Source organism: Rhamphochromis sp. 'chilingali', assembly GCF_963969265.1.
Source record: "Rhamphochromis sp. 'chilingali' genome assembly, chromosome: 11".
NCBI classification, from domain to species: domain Eukaryota; kingdom Metazoa; phylum Chordata; class Actinopteri; order Cichliformes; family Cichlidae; genus Rhamphochromis; species Rhamphochromis sp. 'chilingali'.
Genome location: NC_137938.1, coordinates 12,901,973 through 12,915,191, shown reverse-complemented (window position 1 = coordinate 12,915,191; position 13,219 = coordinate 12,901,973). Strand labels below are relative to the sequence as shown.

General features: G+C 39.9%; 1 protein-coding gene across 10 annotated transcripts in view; it reads left to right on the top strand.

Annotated features, from left to right (window-relative positions):
* Positions 1-13,219, top strand: part of LOC308404971 (CUB and sushi domain-containing protein 3-like) — a 251,895-nt gene that overhangs the window by 208,003 nt on the left and 30,673 nt on the right. For all 10 annotated transcript variants that reach the window (XR_013973240.1, XM_080895307.1, XM_080895306.1 and 7 more), the window contains 3 exons: positions 750-923; positions 6,737-6,919; positions 9,690-9,866. Coding sequence is in view for 9 of the 10 variants with exons in the window: in XM_080895307.1 (XP_080751433.1) it covers positions 750-923; positions 6,737-6,919; positions 9,690-9,866 (534 nt within the window). In the remaining variant the exon portion in view is untranslated. The remainder of the gene's footprint in view (positions 1-749; positions 924-6,736; positions 6,920-9,689; positions 9,867-13,219) is intronic.

Below are 13,219 nucleotides of genomic sequence, written 5' to 3'. Positions count from 1 at the left end.
TCAAAAAAATCATTCAAAGCACATAATTAAAATTACTGCAATATTCATGCCTGTGATGAATGTATGTAAACTTCTGAGCACAACTGTATATCAAAGCATTTGACTTCATTTGTATCATTCAAACTCTTTCTTTCAGTGTTTATGTTGTATGAACTTAAACCTGGCATTTTAGCTTGGTATCATTTATCTCTTTCAAATTGATTATCTTGTAGCATAAAGAGCTCAAACAACAAACACATCTGTAATTGTCCCAGTACTCACAGTGTGTCTGTGCATCAAATCACTTTTAGATGAAAAATGATTACGACAGTGCAGAAAGCAAATAAATTTCTCTTTTACACACCAAGGCACATTAATCTACTCAGACTGCATTTTCAACACAAGCTTCTCTGAACTCCTTATAGATTAGAAATCAAAGAAGTGTCCTGGACTAGCTGCTGCTTCTGACAGGGCGTCATTCATGTCCGGCTGTGTCACAATGATACACTGCATGTGCTTCATCCACCTCAGCTCACTAGATATTTTGATATTTCAATGAAATGGTAAATAATGCAGTCAAAATGGTTCCTCTTCTATTAAACTGTTTCTCATGAAATAGTTAAAAAATGTTTTTTTTAAAAAGAATCCCACTGGCACCGGTAATCGTGTGAATAGTGATTTCATCAGGTGTGTTGAGGCATGCAACAAAAATCCACCCATCCATTTTTTCATGCTAATAATTGCCCTTCTCCTCCCTCTCTATCATGCAGAAGTGGACTGTGGTCATCCAGGTATACCTCCGCACGCAGTCATGAGTGGGGAGAAGTTTACATTTGGATCCACAGTGCGCTACTCATGCCTCGGAGACCACCAGCTAATAGGAGACTCATCACTCACCTGTCAACTGAATGGACACTGGAGTGGTCCACTGCCCCACTGCTCAGGTACACAGATACACAGAAATTTAGGTGTGCATATAAACAGAGGCAGTCCTGAACACATTCAAGCTATAAAGCAATAAAAGTCTGGCTTTTTTACTTTGCCTTGAGAATTTTAAATCAGTATTCGGGTATTTTAGTTTATTTTGTAAAGTGCATTTAATCTCTGTCCTTTAATTTGTATTTCTAAATTAATGGAAAGTGATGTGATTCAAAGGTTTTATTTAAACACATTTTCCACGCTTAACCTTTTGTGATAGAGGTTAAGTGTGGTTTTGGTTTGATTTGTGGAGCTTTGAGATATCTCTAGAATATCTCAACATGCTCCAGTATGATAGAGTTTAATGGAATTGTGTTTGTGGTGAAAAATTCAGCAGCAGCATCTTTTTTTTTTTTTACAGAAGAAATGTCCACAGTTCTCTGAATAATGGCACAGGCTACTGTTAAATAGCATAAATTGAATTTGTCAATGCTAGGAGCAACACACACATAATTTAGTTCAATTTTTCAATCAGGTTTTAAGACAAATTAAACCAAAACTGTCTGTATTTGTGGAATAGTGCAAGACGTAGATAAACGAAGAGATAAGACTGCATTTTATTTGAAACCTACCAGATTATTCAAATGAATACAGCAACACAATGTCGAAAGGCTTCAGTGTGCTAGTATTAATGGGATATTGGGTCAGATATCAGCCAAGTGAGCCAATTATTGCCCACAAATTAAGGCCCTGTGGAGCTCTTACTGGATTTAATGTACATTTGCTCATTATTGCGAACAATTTTCCCATCTACTCAAAGCAGTATTTCACTTTTAGAGCAGGCACTCCTGTTTATCTGACATATCTGCATTTCGCTGATGAAGACCAGAAAAAGCACACAGAGCCAGATTAGTGCCGAACCGTAGCCCTTACTCATCGTTTCTCTTCATGATCCGGATGTATATATTTGGACCTAAACCAAAGAATTTGGCGACACAATTGTTGCTTCCTGCTGAGACACTCAAATTGAGTGAGCGATATCACCCTTGACAAAACCTCTTTTTTTTTTTTTTTTTGTACAACTTTGTGTACTATGTTCAGTACATTAGGCCCGTGAATCTCCCCTTGATGTTTTCTGAAAACTGTAAAAAAAGAGAGAGGCTTATAGCATGTCTGCAGAACTTCAAACTTCCCCCTTAATCCCCCCTGAGCACTTTCCTCTCATCACACTTAAGCATTTCTGACCATTTAAGTGGATTCTCTTTACTGAATGTTCACTTTCTTTGCTCAACTCACTGACCCAGAAGTAATATTTGTAAGCAGACTTGTGTGGCGGTTATTTTTTCCACTTCTTTCAATGGGAGTGTGAACTCTCTACTTACCTAATACTTATATTCTATTTGCTCAGACAGTTGAGAAGTACTGAGGCAATACAGACGTTAGATTCCTAGGGCAGAGCGCAGATGCACAAGGAAGCACAGTCTCAAATTTATCCCCCATAGTTTTCATTTCATTATTTCATTGCAAAATAAAACAGAGAAAACAAATGCACAAAGGTTTAGTCTTTCTTGGAACCTACATTGTCTTGTGAACCAATAAAGCATATAATTGTACTGTTATTGGTTTTACAAAGCTAGATAATGATTCCAGGTATTTTTATTTTTATTGCCTATCACCTAGATTTTAAAAGCAGTTTGGCGTTTGATGGCAAGGCAATTTGATCAGCATGAGCTCAAATAGGGTTAACCCTAACCCTCTCTAACACTACCCTAAAATTCCTGTTTTTATCAGAGGAAACCTAGTTTTATACACTGCATTATTCTTGGCTAAATAAATAAAACAGTTAACGCCAGTCTTGTTTTTTTATTTAACTTGTCTAAACATAATCAACATCAACTCGTGAAAAATTTGACCACTGAAGCCAAAATCAGATCTGTTCCTGACTATCTATAATGTTGCTGTTAAGCGAGTAAATCCCTGGAGAAACTTGTCCTGCAGACCAACAGTCCTGGGTCACAACAACCAGATAATTCAATTGGAAATAAGAAACCTTTAGTTTACTGTAACCCAAGAAGTTAAAGGAAAAATATGGTCACAAAATATCGACTTTCCTTGTATATACTTAGATTACAAAATGCAGATTAAATAACTTTGTGCTGAAACACATTTTGTATTAATATAGCAGATGCTGCTTAAACGTAAAGTACTTCTTTCAAACCAAATACATTTGTGATCAAAAATGATCTTGAATCATCTCTGGGAACTTATTTGTGTAGTTAAAAAGAAAACCTTGGGGAGCTACTACTCAACACCACTTTAAACAAATATAAGAAAATCTGGTTCCTCAGAAGCAAAATATTAAGAAAAGAGAAATGGCTCAAGACTTTGGCATAGTACTGCACCAGTTGCACTGGAAGGAAAATAGCCACAGGGCATGATGCTTCTGCCTCTTTGCTTAGCAGGTGGTGGTGTGTTCTTGGTGTTGAATGACTCACCTATAATCCTCCTTGCATAACTGTGGTTATTGAGGCCAGGCAACTCAATCTATGCGTCACTTAAACATATAAACTTGCCATTCGAAGCCTTTTTCTCAGACCCCTTCAAAGGCGTTGGTTTTAAAACACAGACATCCCCAGGTATGCACCTACAGGTCTCCTTGTATATTCTTTGGACACACTTTACAAGATCACTAACAAAAAGCTAATTATCTTTAGCATTGATAAGTTTCAAGACATTTAGTGAAATTTCAGACCCATCCTTCCATTTTCTTCCACATCATGGGTGGGCAGGTCACAGAATCAAAGATAGAGACAGAGGAGCGTCTGCGCTCACATTGACACCCATTGTGAATTTAGAATCAACAAATAATCTGACATTGTCTGGACTGTGCAAGGTAGAGAGAGTAATTGGAGGAAACCCACACAGGCACAGAAAGGACAAACAAACAAACTTCACACGGTAAGGCCCCAGTCTGGCCTTAAACCAGGAACCTTTTTGCTGTGAGCCGTCGGTGCTAACCACTGTTCCACTATGCTGTGGCAGTATTTTTCAGGTTTTAGCAAAGGGCCTGCACTCACCCATACATTGTACAACTGTTTAACTGATTATAGCTGGAATATGAAATACTGCATATAAAAGTGGCTGCAAGAGACATTCCTGACATGTGTAAATTTACATCACTACTACAAACTAAGGGGATAAGTTTGACAAGCTTGTTAAGTTTCAAGACATCTTTAAACTTTTAAACTAAACAGTTGGATGTGTGCATATTATTAAAATTTATGTATACATTTTTTTTTTTTAAAGAATTCAGCCATTTTATCTTTTCTTTTTTTTTTTTCACTCTGACAGATGTATGCAGTGCAGTCACTCAGGCCCAGAAAAAGAACAGATGAAACCTTCATATCTCTAACGAATCCCTAATGTGGACTGACAAGCAGAACTATAAGCTATAGGTGCAGTATCTAAATACAGACTCGAGCAGGAAACTGTGACACTCAGAACTCGGATTATGTTGATACAGATCGGGAAGGCTTCGTTCCATCATGTTGTCACACAGTATTATATGTAACTGCAGCAGAGCTCCTAATTAACTATGAAAACTGCAGCTTATAATGGGAAGAATGTACCATTGTAGCTCACTAGCTCATCATTATGAGGCTTGATGAATTTAGACCTGGCAGTAAACATCTGTTCCAGCTGTAGCAGAAACAGGAACCACAACACAGCTGGAGCTCGGTTGTTGCCTACAGGAAGTGAAGTTGCGAAGCACCAAATGCCTGCAGAGTTTTAAATCAGTGCAAGTGTACACTTTAGCACCTAGTTTTAACTGGCACATCAGCCTAAAGAATTGTCAGAATTACTACAACCATGTTATCTATCTAGAAAATGTTAATCTGTGTTTAAATGTTTCTCTCGCTCTCTCTTTTTTTTCCCAAGGCCCTGCATGATGTCTCGTCCTTTTACTCTAAGCTCCTGCTTTGTTGATGGCCATATTTGTTTACAGAAAGGTTGCTACATTGTCTAGAGATAGCTTTATCAGTGCTATGGAAATACCACATTATCATTCTCAGAGAGTATTCATCGCCAGTAGCAACAAAATAAGTATAACTATAAATTAATCAGAAGTCCAGCCCAGCGTCAGCAGCGGTTCTCATCCATGCGCCCGTCTATGCATCTATCCTTCCGCTCTCATCTGCCGTCTCTTGTTAATTAGTACGATGGGTCTTAAAACCTCTTGCCAGTCCATTCCCCTTTTGTCCTAGTCTGTTGCATGGCTGAGTTGAAGGCCTTATTATTTCCTCACAAAGGGAGCCTGGTGAACGGACATTAACTCCCGATTCAAACCAAATCACCACCATCCCAATTAGTAAGATTATAGCTGTCACAGTGCATGCCGAGTCAGCCTGCCTCACCTAACCAGAGGAGACTAATGAAGTACCGACAGCTGCTGTGAGCCATATATACACACCCACACACACATAGAGAGACACATACGCACAACACTTGCATGCGCGATATGCATGCATATTCTGAACTTGCACACAGAGATGAGAACAAGTACAAACACTCACATGTATGCTGTAATGGCACACATATATATGGAATGATATACACATTCATGGCCAAACACAAACTTATCTTCTCCAGCTGTGGGCCCTTGACCTGACAAATGCAGTTTGTGCACATTTGAGCAGTGGGATGTGTGTAGAAGATATGAGCTTTGTGTTTGTGCAGCGAGGCTTTGTCAACAAGTCCAGTATTACTGCAGCTGTTTGCTGCTGTGTAAACGGAGAACAGCTGCAATCAAGCAGGCAGTGATGCACGGGGTGTGTGCACAGCTCAAGGAACAGGATCTTAAAGCCAATAAATATAAATCCATCAGAGAGATCATCTATCTGTGCATCTATCCTTCTATCAATTTAAATGTCTGTTTCTATAAATCTGTATCTCTCTGTTTCTGTTATTCCTCTGAAGCCAAACATTGGACTTTTTTTCTATCTTCAACTCCTTTCTGTGAGAGAATGCAGCAACAATAGTAGTGGCAGTTAGTGTTATGTGCTTCTTTCCTTTGGTCTGATGGATGTCTCTAGTGAATACAAAACTACCCCACCAAAGACTCCATCCTAAAAACGCACCATTCAGCTAGGCTTGCTCTTCATCGCAACGTAAAATCTTCAGCAGTGATGTCACTGCCCTGATTCCATACCTGTCATCTCTCTCTCATTTCCGATGGCTTAGAAGGAGAACACGTCCTATTTCTTTCAGCCGACAGAGACAAGACTAATGGAAACATAAAGGGAATTAGTGAGAGAGACAGCAACTTTTTTTATGATTTAATTCACAGACATGCATGATAGGTGGTGTGAGGTGGTGACACTGAAAGTACTGTATGTTCCTCCACAGAACAAAGGACAGAAGGTATATTTCAAGATAATGAAAAAGCATTTATCTCTAGAGGTCAAACTGTATTCATCATTTCTCATAGCCACAGCTGGTTGCCTTTTAATGCTAGCTCTGCTGATTTTATGGACAGAAAGCTCCTGGTGTCAAAATTGTGAGAAGTATTGGTCCTCCAGGCTGTTGGCATGGTGACAACTGCTCATCGGTGCATTGTATGTTTTACGACTGGTTCCTGGAAGACTCAGGCATTATCCAGTTTGAGTCTAAGCCCTCTTTGTATTGTCTTCTGTCTGGCAGACAGGAACATTGCGTTGCAATTCACTGCCGTAGAAACTTAAAAGGATCCATCTGAGAACGTACACACAGTCCGTGAGGTGGATGGCATCTTCGCCGTCTTGTTTTCATTGCTCAATGTCTGTTTTATCTCTCATTGCAGGTGACTCGACGGGCACCTGTGGGGATCCAGGCACACCTGCCCATGCCAGCAGGGAGGCAGGGAACTTCAAAGTGCGCAGCAAAGTGCGCTTTACCTGCGCAGTGGGACATACACTGTATGGCTCAGCAGAGAGGATCTGCTTCCCCAATGGGACCTGGTCTGGCAAACAGCCGTTCTGCAAACGTAAGAGAAACCTTTAAAATATCGCTTTGATGTTATGTATGAAACACGCTGGAGTCAAATTGAGAGCTAACACACAAATATTTCTTTACACAAAGGCACACATTTAAGCTCCTACAGATACAGAGGGAGCTGCGTGGTTCCATGAGGCCACGTACTGAATCCCGATAGTTTCTTGTCTTTCTGGTAGAAAGAAAAGAAACATGCAGCACTGAATATTACCAGATATCTGGTTTGAAGGGCTTTTCTTTTTTCAGCGATCAGACTTTATCCGTTTTAAACCTTATTTGGATTATACTGTAGGGTTATCCAGACAAAGTTCTTGAACCTCTGCTTTATGTCAAAGGGGCACTCCACCACATAAAGTTGGGTTTGGTTGTTGCAGGAAGCAGTAATCAACTGATGAAAAGGATTGTCTCTTTGGAGAGAGTCTCAAGTTTTAATATACAACTCATGTTACCAAAAAAGACGTGAAATAACCCTTGGGCTTACGATTTAAAAGACAATGGTTGCATTATGGGAAGGCCTGAAGCTTAAAGTTAGAAGAGAACTTCAGAAGTCTTTCAAAGTTTCTAAAAGTATAGTACAAATTGCTGTAAAGCCACTTTAAGCATTGTGCAAGTGCAAAATAAAGAATCAGCATCGGTTGTGGTATCCACAGTTTTCAAACAGGACGTGGCCTTTGCTTAAACACACAATGTATGCAACATATTGGCTGCATTCTAGCACATACAAAAAGCTCGCAAACGCAGCACTGCAGCAGATGGATAAATAGCTCTCTGCTGCAGTCTGGTATTTTCTGCCAGCACATGGTGCTGTGACTAGCTTCCAGATTGCAGCCGAAAAATTCATTAATTCTAGACACCTAAAGCCAAGTTCCTTTTGGATTGTGATAAATGAATCATTGTGGATTTTGAAGATATTAGTTCACAGGATGCCAGCTCTACATCTTGCATAAATTAGCCCCAGGGGTCAACCGGATATTGATGCAAATGTTTGACTGCTTCTCCGCTCCTCAGCTTACTGTCCACCAGCTTGGATGAGTGCCAGTGTCATTTTTAATATAATCAGCAAATGCACAGGTCCTCTGAACTACTCTGCCTTTCATTCCATCTCCTGACTTTCTTTCTTTCTTTTCCCCCATTTCTCTAGCGTTCATTTCTCCAACACAGGCCCCTCCTCTTCTGATTTCTCTCGGTCTTAATCTCGTTGTCTAGCCATCTTCTCATCCCTATCTGCCATCTAACCCTCTTCCCTCTCATTCCCTCACTTTGTGTTCAACCTCTTCCTCCCTCTCTTTATTACCAAGCGTCTCTCTTCCACTAGCTTTTTATCTGTCCATCTCCCAGCTGAACTCCTGATTTAAAGATTACTTTAACTATCCATTCAACCGTCGGGAGTCAGGGAGGGGGACAGGAATTCACTGGAGCCTGAATGTGTTTCTGTGCTGTCTGCTTGTGATCTAAAACCCTGTCTCATGTTAAAGTCCATCCATTCATTATCCACAACCCCTTTACAGTCTCCGGAAAAACACTCAGTGTGGATATTCAACATGATATACATCTCACGTTGCCACGAGGGTCTGTTTTGTGTGTCTGTCATCGTGTCGATCTTGAATTATTAAAAAGAGGTGAGAAAAGAGGCTGCCGCACTTGATTTTTGGTAAATACACACAACAGCACATGCATACATTCTGTGGCTATATGTGCTCACGCATGTGTGTGTGTGCATTTGCAGAACAGAGCTGTGAGCATGCTGGCAGTTGGTATGTTGGTATGTGGCTGAGTGATGCGTTTGCACCTCAGTGAGTTTCTGCGTATGCACACATGTTAATTGAGAAATCACCACCACACTTGCAACACGTCTGTCTCCTACTAGAATCACTATTTCACATTTTCCAGGCAATTAGGTGATTGAGAGAGCAGATCACTTTTGTAATTAGACATGATTTGAAGCAGAAGAAAAACACATGAAACAAACTGTCCTCTCTACTCTTCAGTGAAAAAAATGAGCAGATTTCAAAAACACTGAAAGGGATTCCTGAGTGGGGGAAAAAAAAAAATCCCAATCCCCGGTGCTTTTCTACCGCACTGGAAACATTTTTCTCCCTATCATAGGATTGCTCAGCCACATTTCAGCTTTATTATCATTATAAGTGCGCCCTGAGTCCTTAGCTGTAACTGTTCACATTACCCCCTCGCTTTTAGACAGCACTGCCATCACCATAGATGTACTGTAGGACTTGACAGTACACAAACTGCACTTTATTTACTGATGACTCATCAATACTGCGATAAGGTTTTGTGTACCACTGCATCAGTTCTGCTCATTAGCCTCTCTTAATAAAGCTCTATAGATAAGTTGTTCTATACTGCTTTATTCACAGCTTCTCTAAAAAACAAAAAAACAAGCAGCAGTGCTTTCTTACGTCCCGTAATGGGAGGCACAAAGACATAATGAGGAACACAAGCCGAGGATTTCAGTCTGCCCTTTGCAGACTTTCCACCTGAGAGTTAATCAGACACAAGTCAAGAAACTGCAAACATACAGCAGGTCAAAGACAAAACAGCAATTATTCCATAAATAAATATTTATATTCACAGTATAGTGCGTGAATATGTCCTTTCACAGCCATTTAATCCCCTCGGGACCTTCAGAAGTCATCTTGAAGCCACCTTCGGGGCTTCTAACCCACTGATATGGAAAATAGAAAATCCATTACTATTTTACACCTCTGACCTTCACATCCTGTCTTTTCTCCCCTGTATTGCAGCGGTACAGTGCGGGAATCCAGGTACCCCGGCTCACGGTCGTATTTCCCGTTTGGATGGCACAACCTTCTCCCATTCTATCGTGTATTCGTGTATGGAAGGATATTTCCTCACTGGTTCGCCTACACGCCAGTGTTTGGCAAATGGCACATGGTCTGGCACAGCTCCAAACTGCACAAGTGAGTTTTGCACACACAGACACATGAAAGGAGGATGTAGTTGTGTCTCGTAGTCATGGTGGATTTCTTTAAAAGGCCTCTCCGCTGCACAGCGTTCACACTTTCATTAGAAAATGAGAAGAAGAGCAGCTGTGTCAGTAGTCACTGTTAAAGGCTATGCTGTGATCGGTGTCTGATCAATAAGATGTGGTCAGGCATAGTCCAGATTCTGTCACTGCGGTGAACAGGGGAACACACATCTTAGGGATTTCAGTGTTGCTTCGTTAATCACATTTAGTTCAGTCACACTTAAGTCTGGCAGTCGTTGAATTTGTTACTCAAGAACTAGAACACACGCGCACACAAAGAAAAAGTTAGAAAATAGGACAAGAACGATTAGGCACTCCTCTGGGTGTGATGGGTAAACACAAATTCAATGTGGAAAAGGATGATCAGCACAATAATGCACAGCGAATGTACTGTTAGCATAGCAGATTGAATCAGCAGCCAGTCTCGTTCTTTGTATAATGTATGATCAAGTTGAACACGATGGACATTGAACCTGATGTTGTGCCCTCTTTCATCTGAAATCACGTGTGCCGGGAGCGCTGCTGAAATATATGATATCGATTAAGACAAATCTCTTTGAGCCTGTTCGCCCAGTGAAGCATCAAAGATGTCAGGCAGTTTTTATTGTCTGGATCTTGGCAAATGAGCCTCAGAGTAATTAAGAAGTATTCCAATCTATATTCAGTTTGCATCAGGATGACTTTGAAACAAAATTACACATTGTTCTTCTCTCTGAAAGTCCCCATATTCTCTCTTCCTTATTCTTTTTGCTTGTTATTGAATGACAAGAAAAAGATAAATGGTGTGGATGTAATTTTCAATTCTGGATTGAAATGGGTCTCTGGAGAGAGATGCACAGGGAAGGAGTGAAGAAAGCGAACGACTGGGGAAAAAATGGGTTTGAATAATAATGATCAAACGTGCAGTAAAGCAGAGGAGCTTTCTTAGCTCTTTTTCCCACTTTGGAGCGTGCTCATCCCCAAACTTCTTCTCTTTTGTACTATCACTTCACATTAAAGTTTAGTGGTCAGTTCAGGGACATCAACACTTAGGATGCCAGGATTGGCTCACTGTTCCTTCATTAAGGAGGCAATCATTTTCACGGTTCATGGGTAATCGATCATGTAGGTTACCAGATCAAAGTCACACAACACTCTCAAGGGGAGAGAGAAAAGTTTGAACTTTATTTTTTTCTCCCCAGAAACTCTTAGCGGATGATACATGAAATTTATAGAGCATGTTCAGAAATTAGCAAATGAGATGAAGTGTATTAAGGAAAGAGAGTTGCTCAGTGAATTGTGAACTAAAACCATAAAAGCACTTTGTCAAATAAATGGCGAACAGGGATTTTTTTTTAAAGTGAGAATATTTGCCGTTTAATACACTCTAATTCAGTTGATTTCTCTGCTATCATCATATTTTCGCTTCTCTTGTCTGTGCGTTTCTCTGTCAGTTTAAGTGTAGTATTGGATTCCCCAAGTGGTGCAGAGGGATTACTGTACATGAAGGCATTTCTGAAGCGATCCGTTTCTTCAAATTGGAGTTCTTTTTTCCTAAGTAGCTAAAATATACTAAGTAATTGGTCGGCTCACATTGCTTTAGAAAAAGAAAATCAGTGATATAGCATCATGTGTCACTTCTTGGTCTTCTTCTACTACTTCTTCTTTCGGCTGCTCCCTTTAGGGGTCACCACAGTGTATCACCTGCTTCCATCTCAGCCTGTCCTCCTTGTAGAATCTGAGTATATGTTACTAACGTTCCCAAAGTATATCACAGTACAGAAAACAATATTAAACTTTCAAGAAGCAAGAAAAAAATGTTCATGAAGATTTACTGGAAGCAGCTTATTGACTTAATTTCTCACAGCAAGTAAGTGCACTGAAAGAAGCTGCATAGTTAAGTTAAATTGTTGAAGTCGGTAGCCTGCAGCTGTTGTGCACTGTGCTTGCTTAACTTGAGTTTTCACTTCCCATAGATAGACATGCATAATTAAAGATTTACAACTGTATACACACATTGTTTCCTCTTTCTTTCTGCGCCTTTCTTCTGGAAAGATGACTTTTCCACCTCCTCACAAGATGGTCACCTGACACGGGCTAAAATCTTTATGAGCTGTCCTTGATTTATGCCAGCAGCTTCTGACATGGGTTTGAAGAGATGTGCCATGCTTAATTGAAGATAATGTGTAATTTTGGTGGCTTCAAATGAACTGTGCATATAAAATGTGGCAACACAAAATATGCAGTGAACATTCATATATACTGTGCATAATCTTAGTACAGATTCAGAAACCCAGGTGTAATCCAGACCATAAGCATATGTGACGCAGCATGTGAAAGCCATGCTTTCTTGTATTTGTTGCCTGAAATTTGTAGAATAACATGCAAAAAACAGGTTTTATTTATCATTCTTTGTCAATGACTTTTTATCTTGAAGATGTCAAACTGTGTCTGTTCTTTGAGTTATTGTGATTCAGTAACAATGCAGATAGATAAATACTCACTCGTACAGATACAGACAGTATCTGTACGAGTAGTAATGCCCCTAAGTAGTATTTAGGAAAACCAGTGGTAATATCTTGTGTAACCACCAGGGGGAGCAGTGTGGAGCCGCATTGCTTTAGAGCACAGGTGTCCAACTCCAGGCCTCCAGGGCCGGTGTCCTGCAGGTTTTAGACGTGTCCTTGGTCCAACAAAGCTGATTTACATGGCTAAACGACCGAACAAGCTGGACAGATTATTGCTGACTTGTGTTTCTGAACATGAAAGCATAAAATGATTATTTCATTGCATTGCTAATGTTCTTATACAAAATGCAAATTTTAAATTGAAATTTGAACTCACTGCGATTGCGCAACAATATGTTTAAGTGTGTGTATTTCTGTCAGAAATATTTGGCACTTTTTTCTGAATATTTTTGATAATTAATGAGTGAAACACTGGGTGTAGGAGTGAACCACAACGATTTGGCACTGTGCTTAAAACTATTGGTAATTCTCGCCAGTTATGCTTTCCAAATAAATTAACAGTCATAGCATATGCATGCTTTCTCAAGTTGTCTGCAGCTAATCTTGGTCTATCACCTTTGCGATTTATATTAATACTCTAGTTTAAAACTTTTGTGCTCTGAATGGGACACTCCAAGTCCAACAACTGGTACATGTCCTGCAAATAAATGTCCAACAGGCAGCATTTATTTATTTAGTTATAGGAAAAACTCCATATGCTGAGAAGTAACAGTTATTGTTGTTCAACCTGGTCTTCATGAGTGACCATTGAAACAGCACTCTGCCCCCATAGGATATG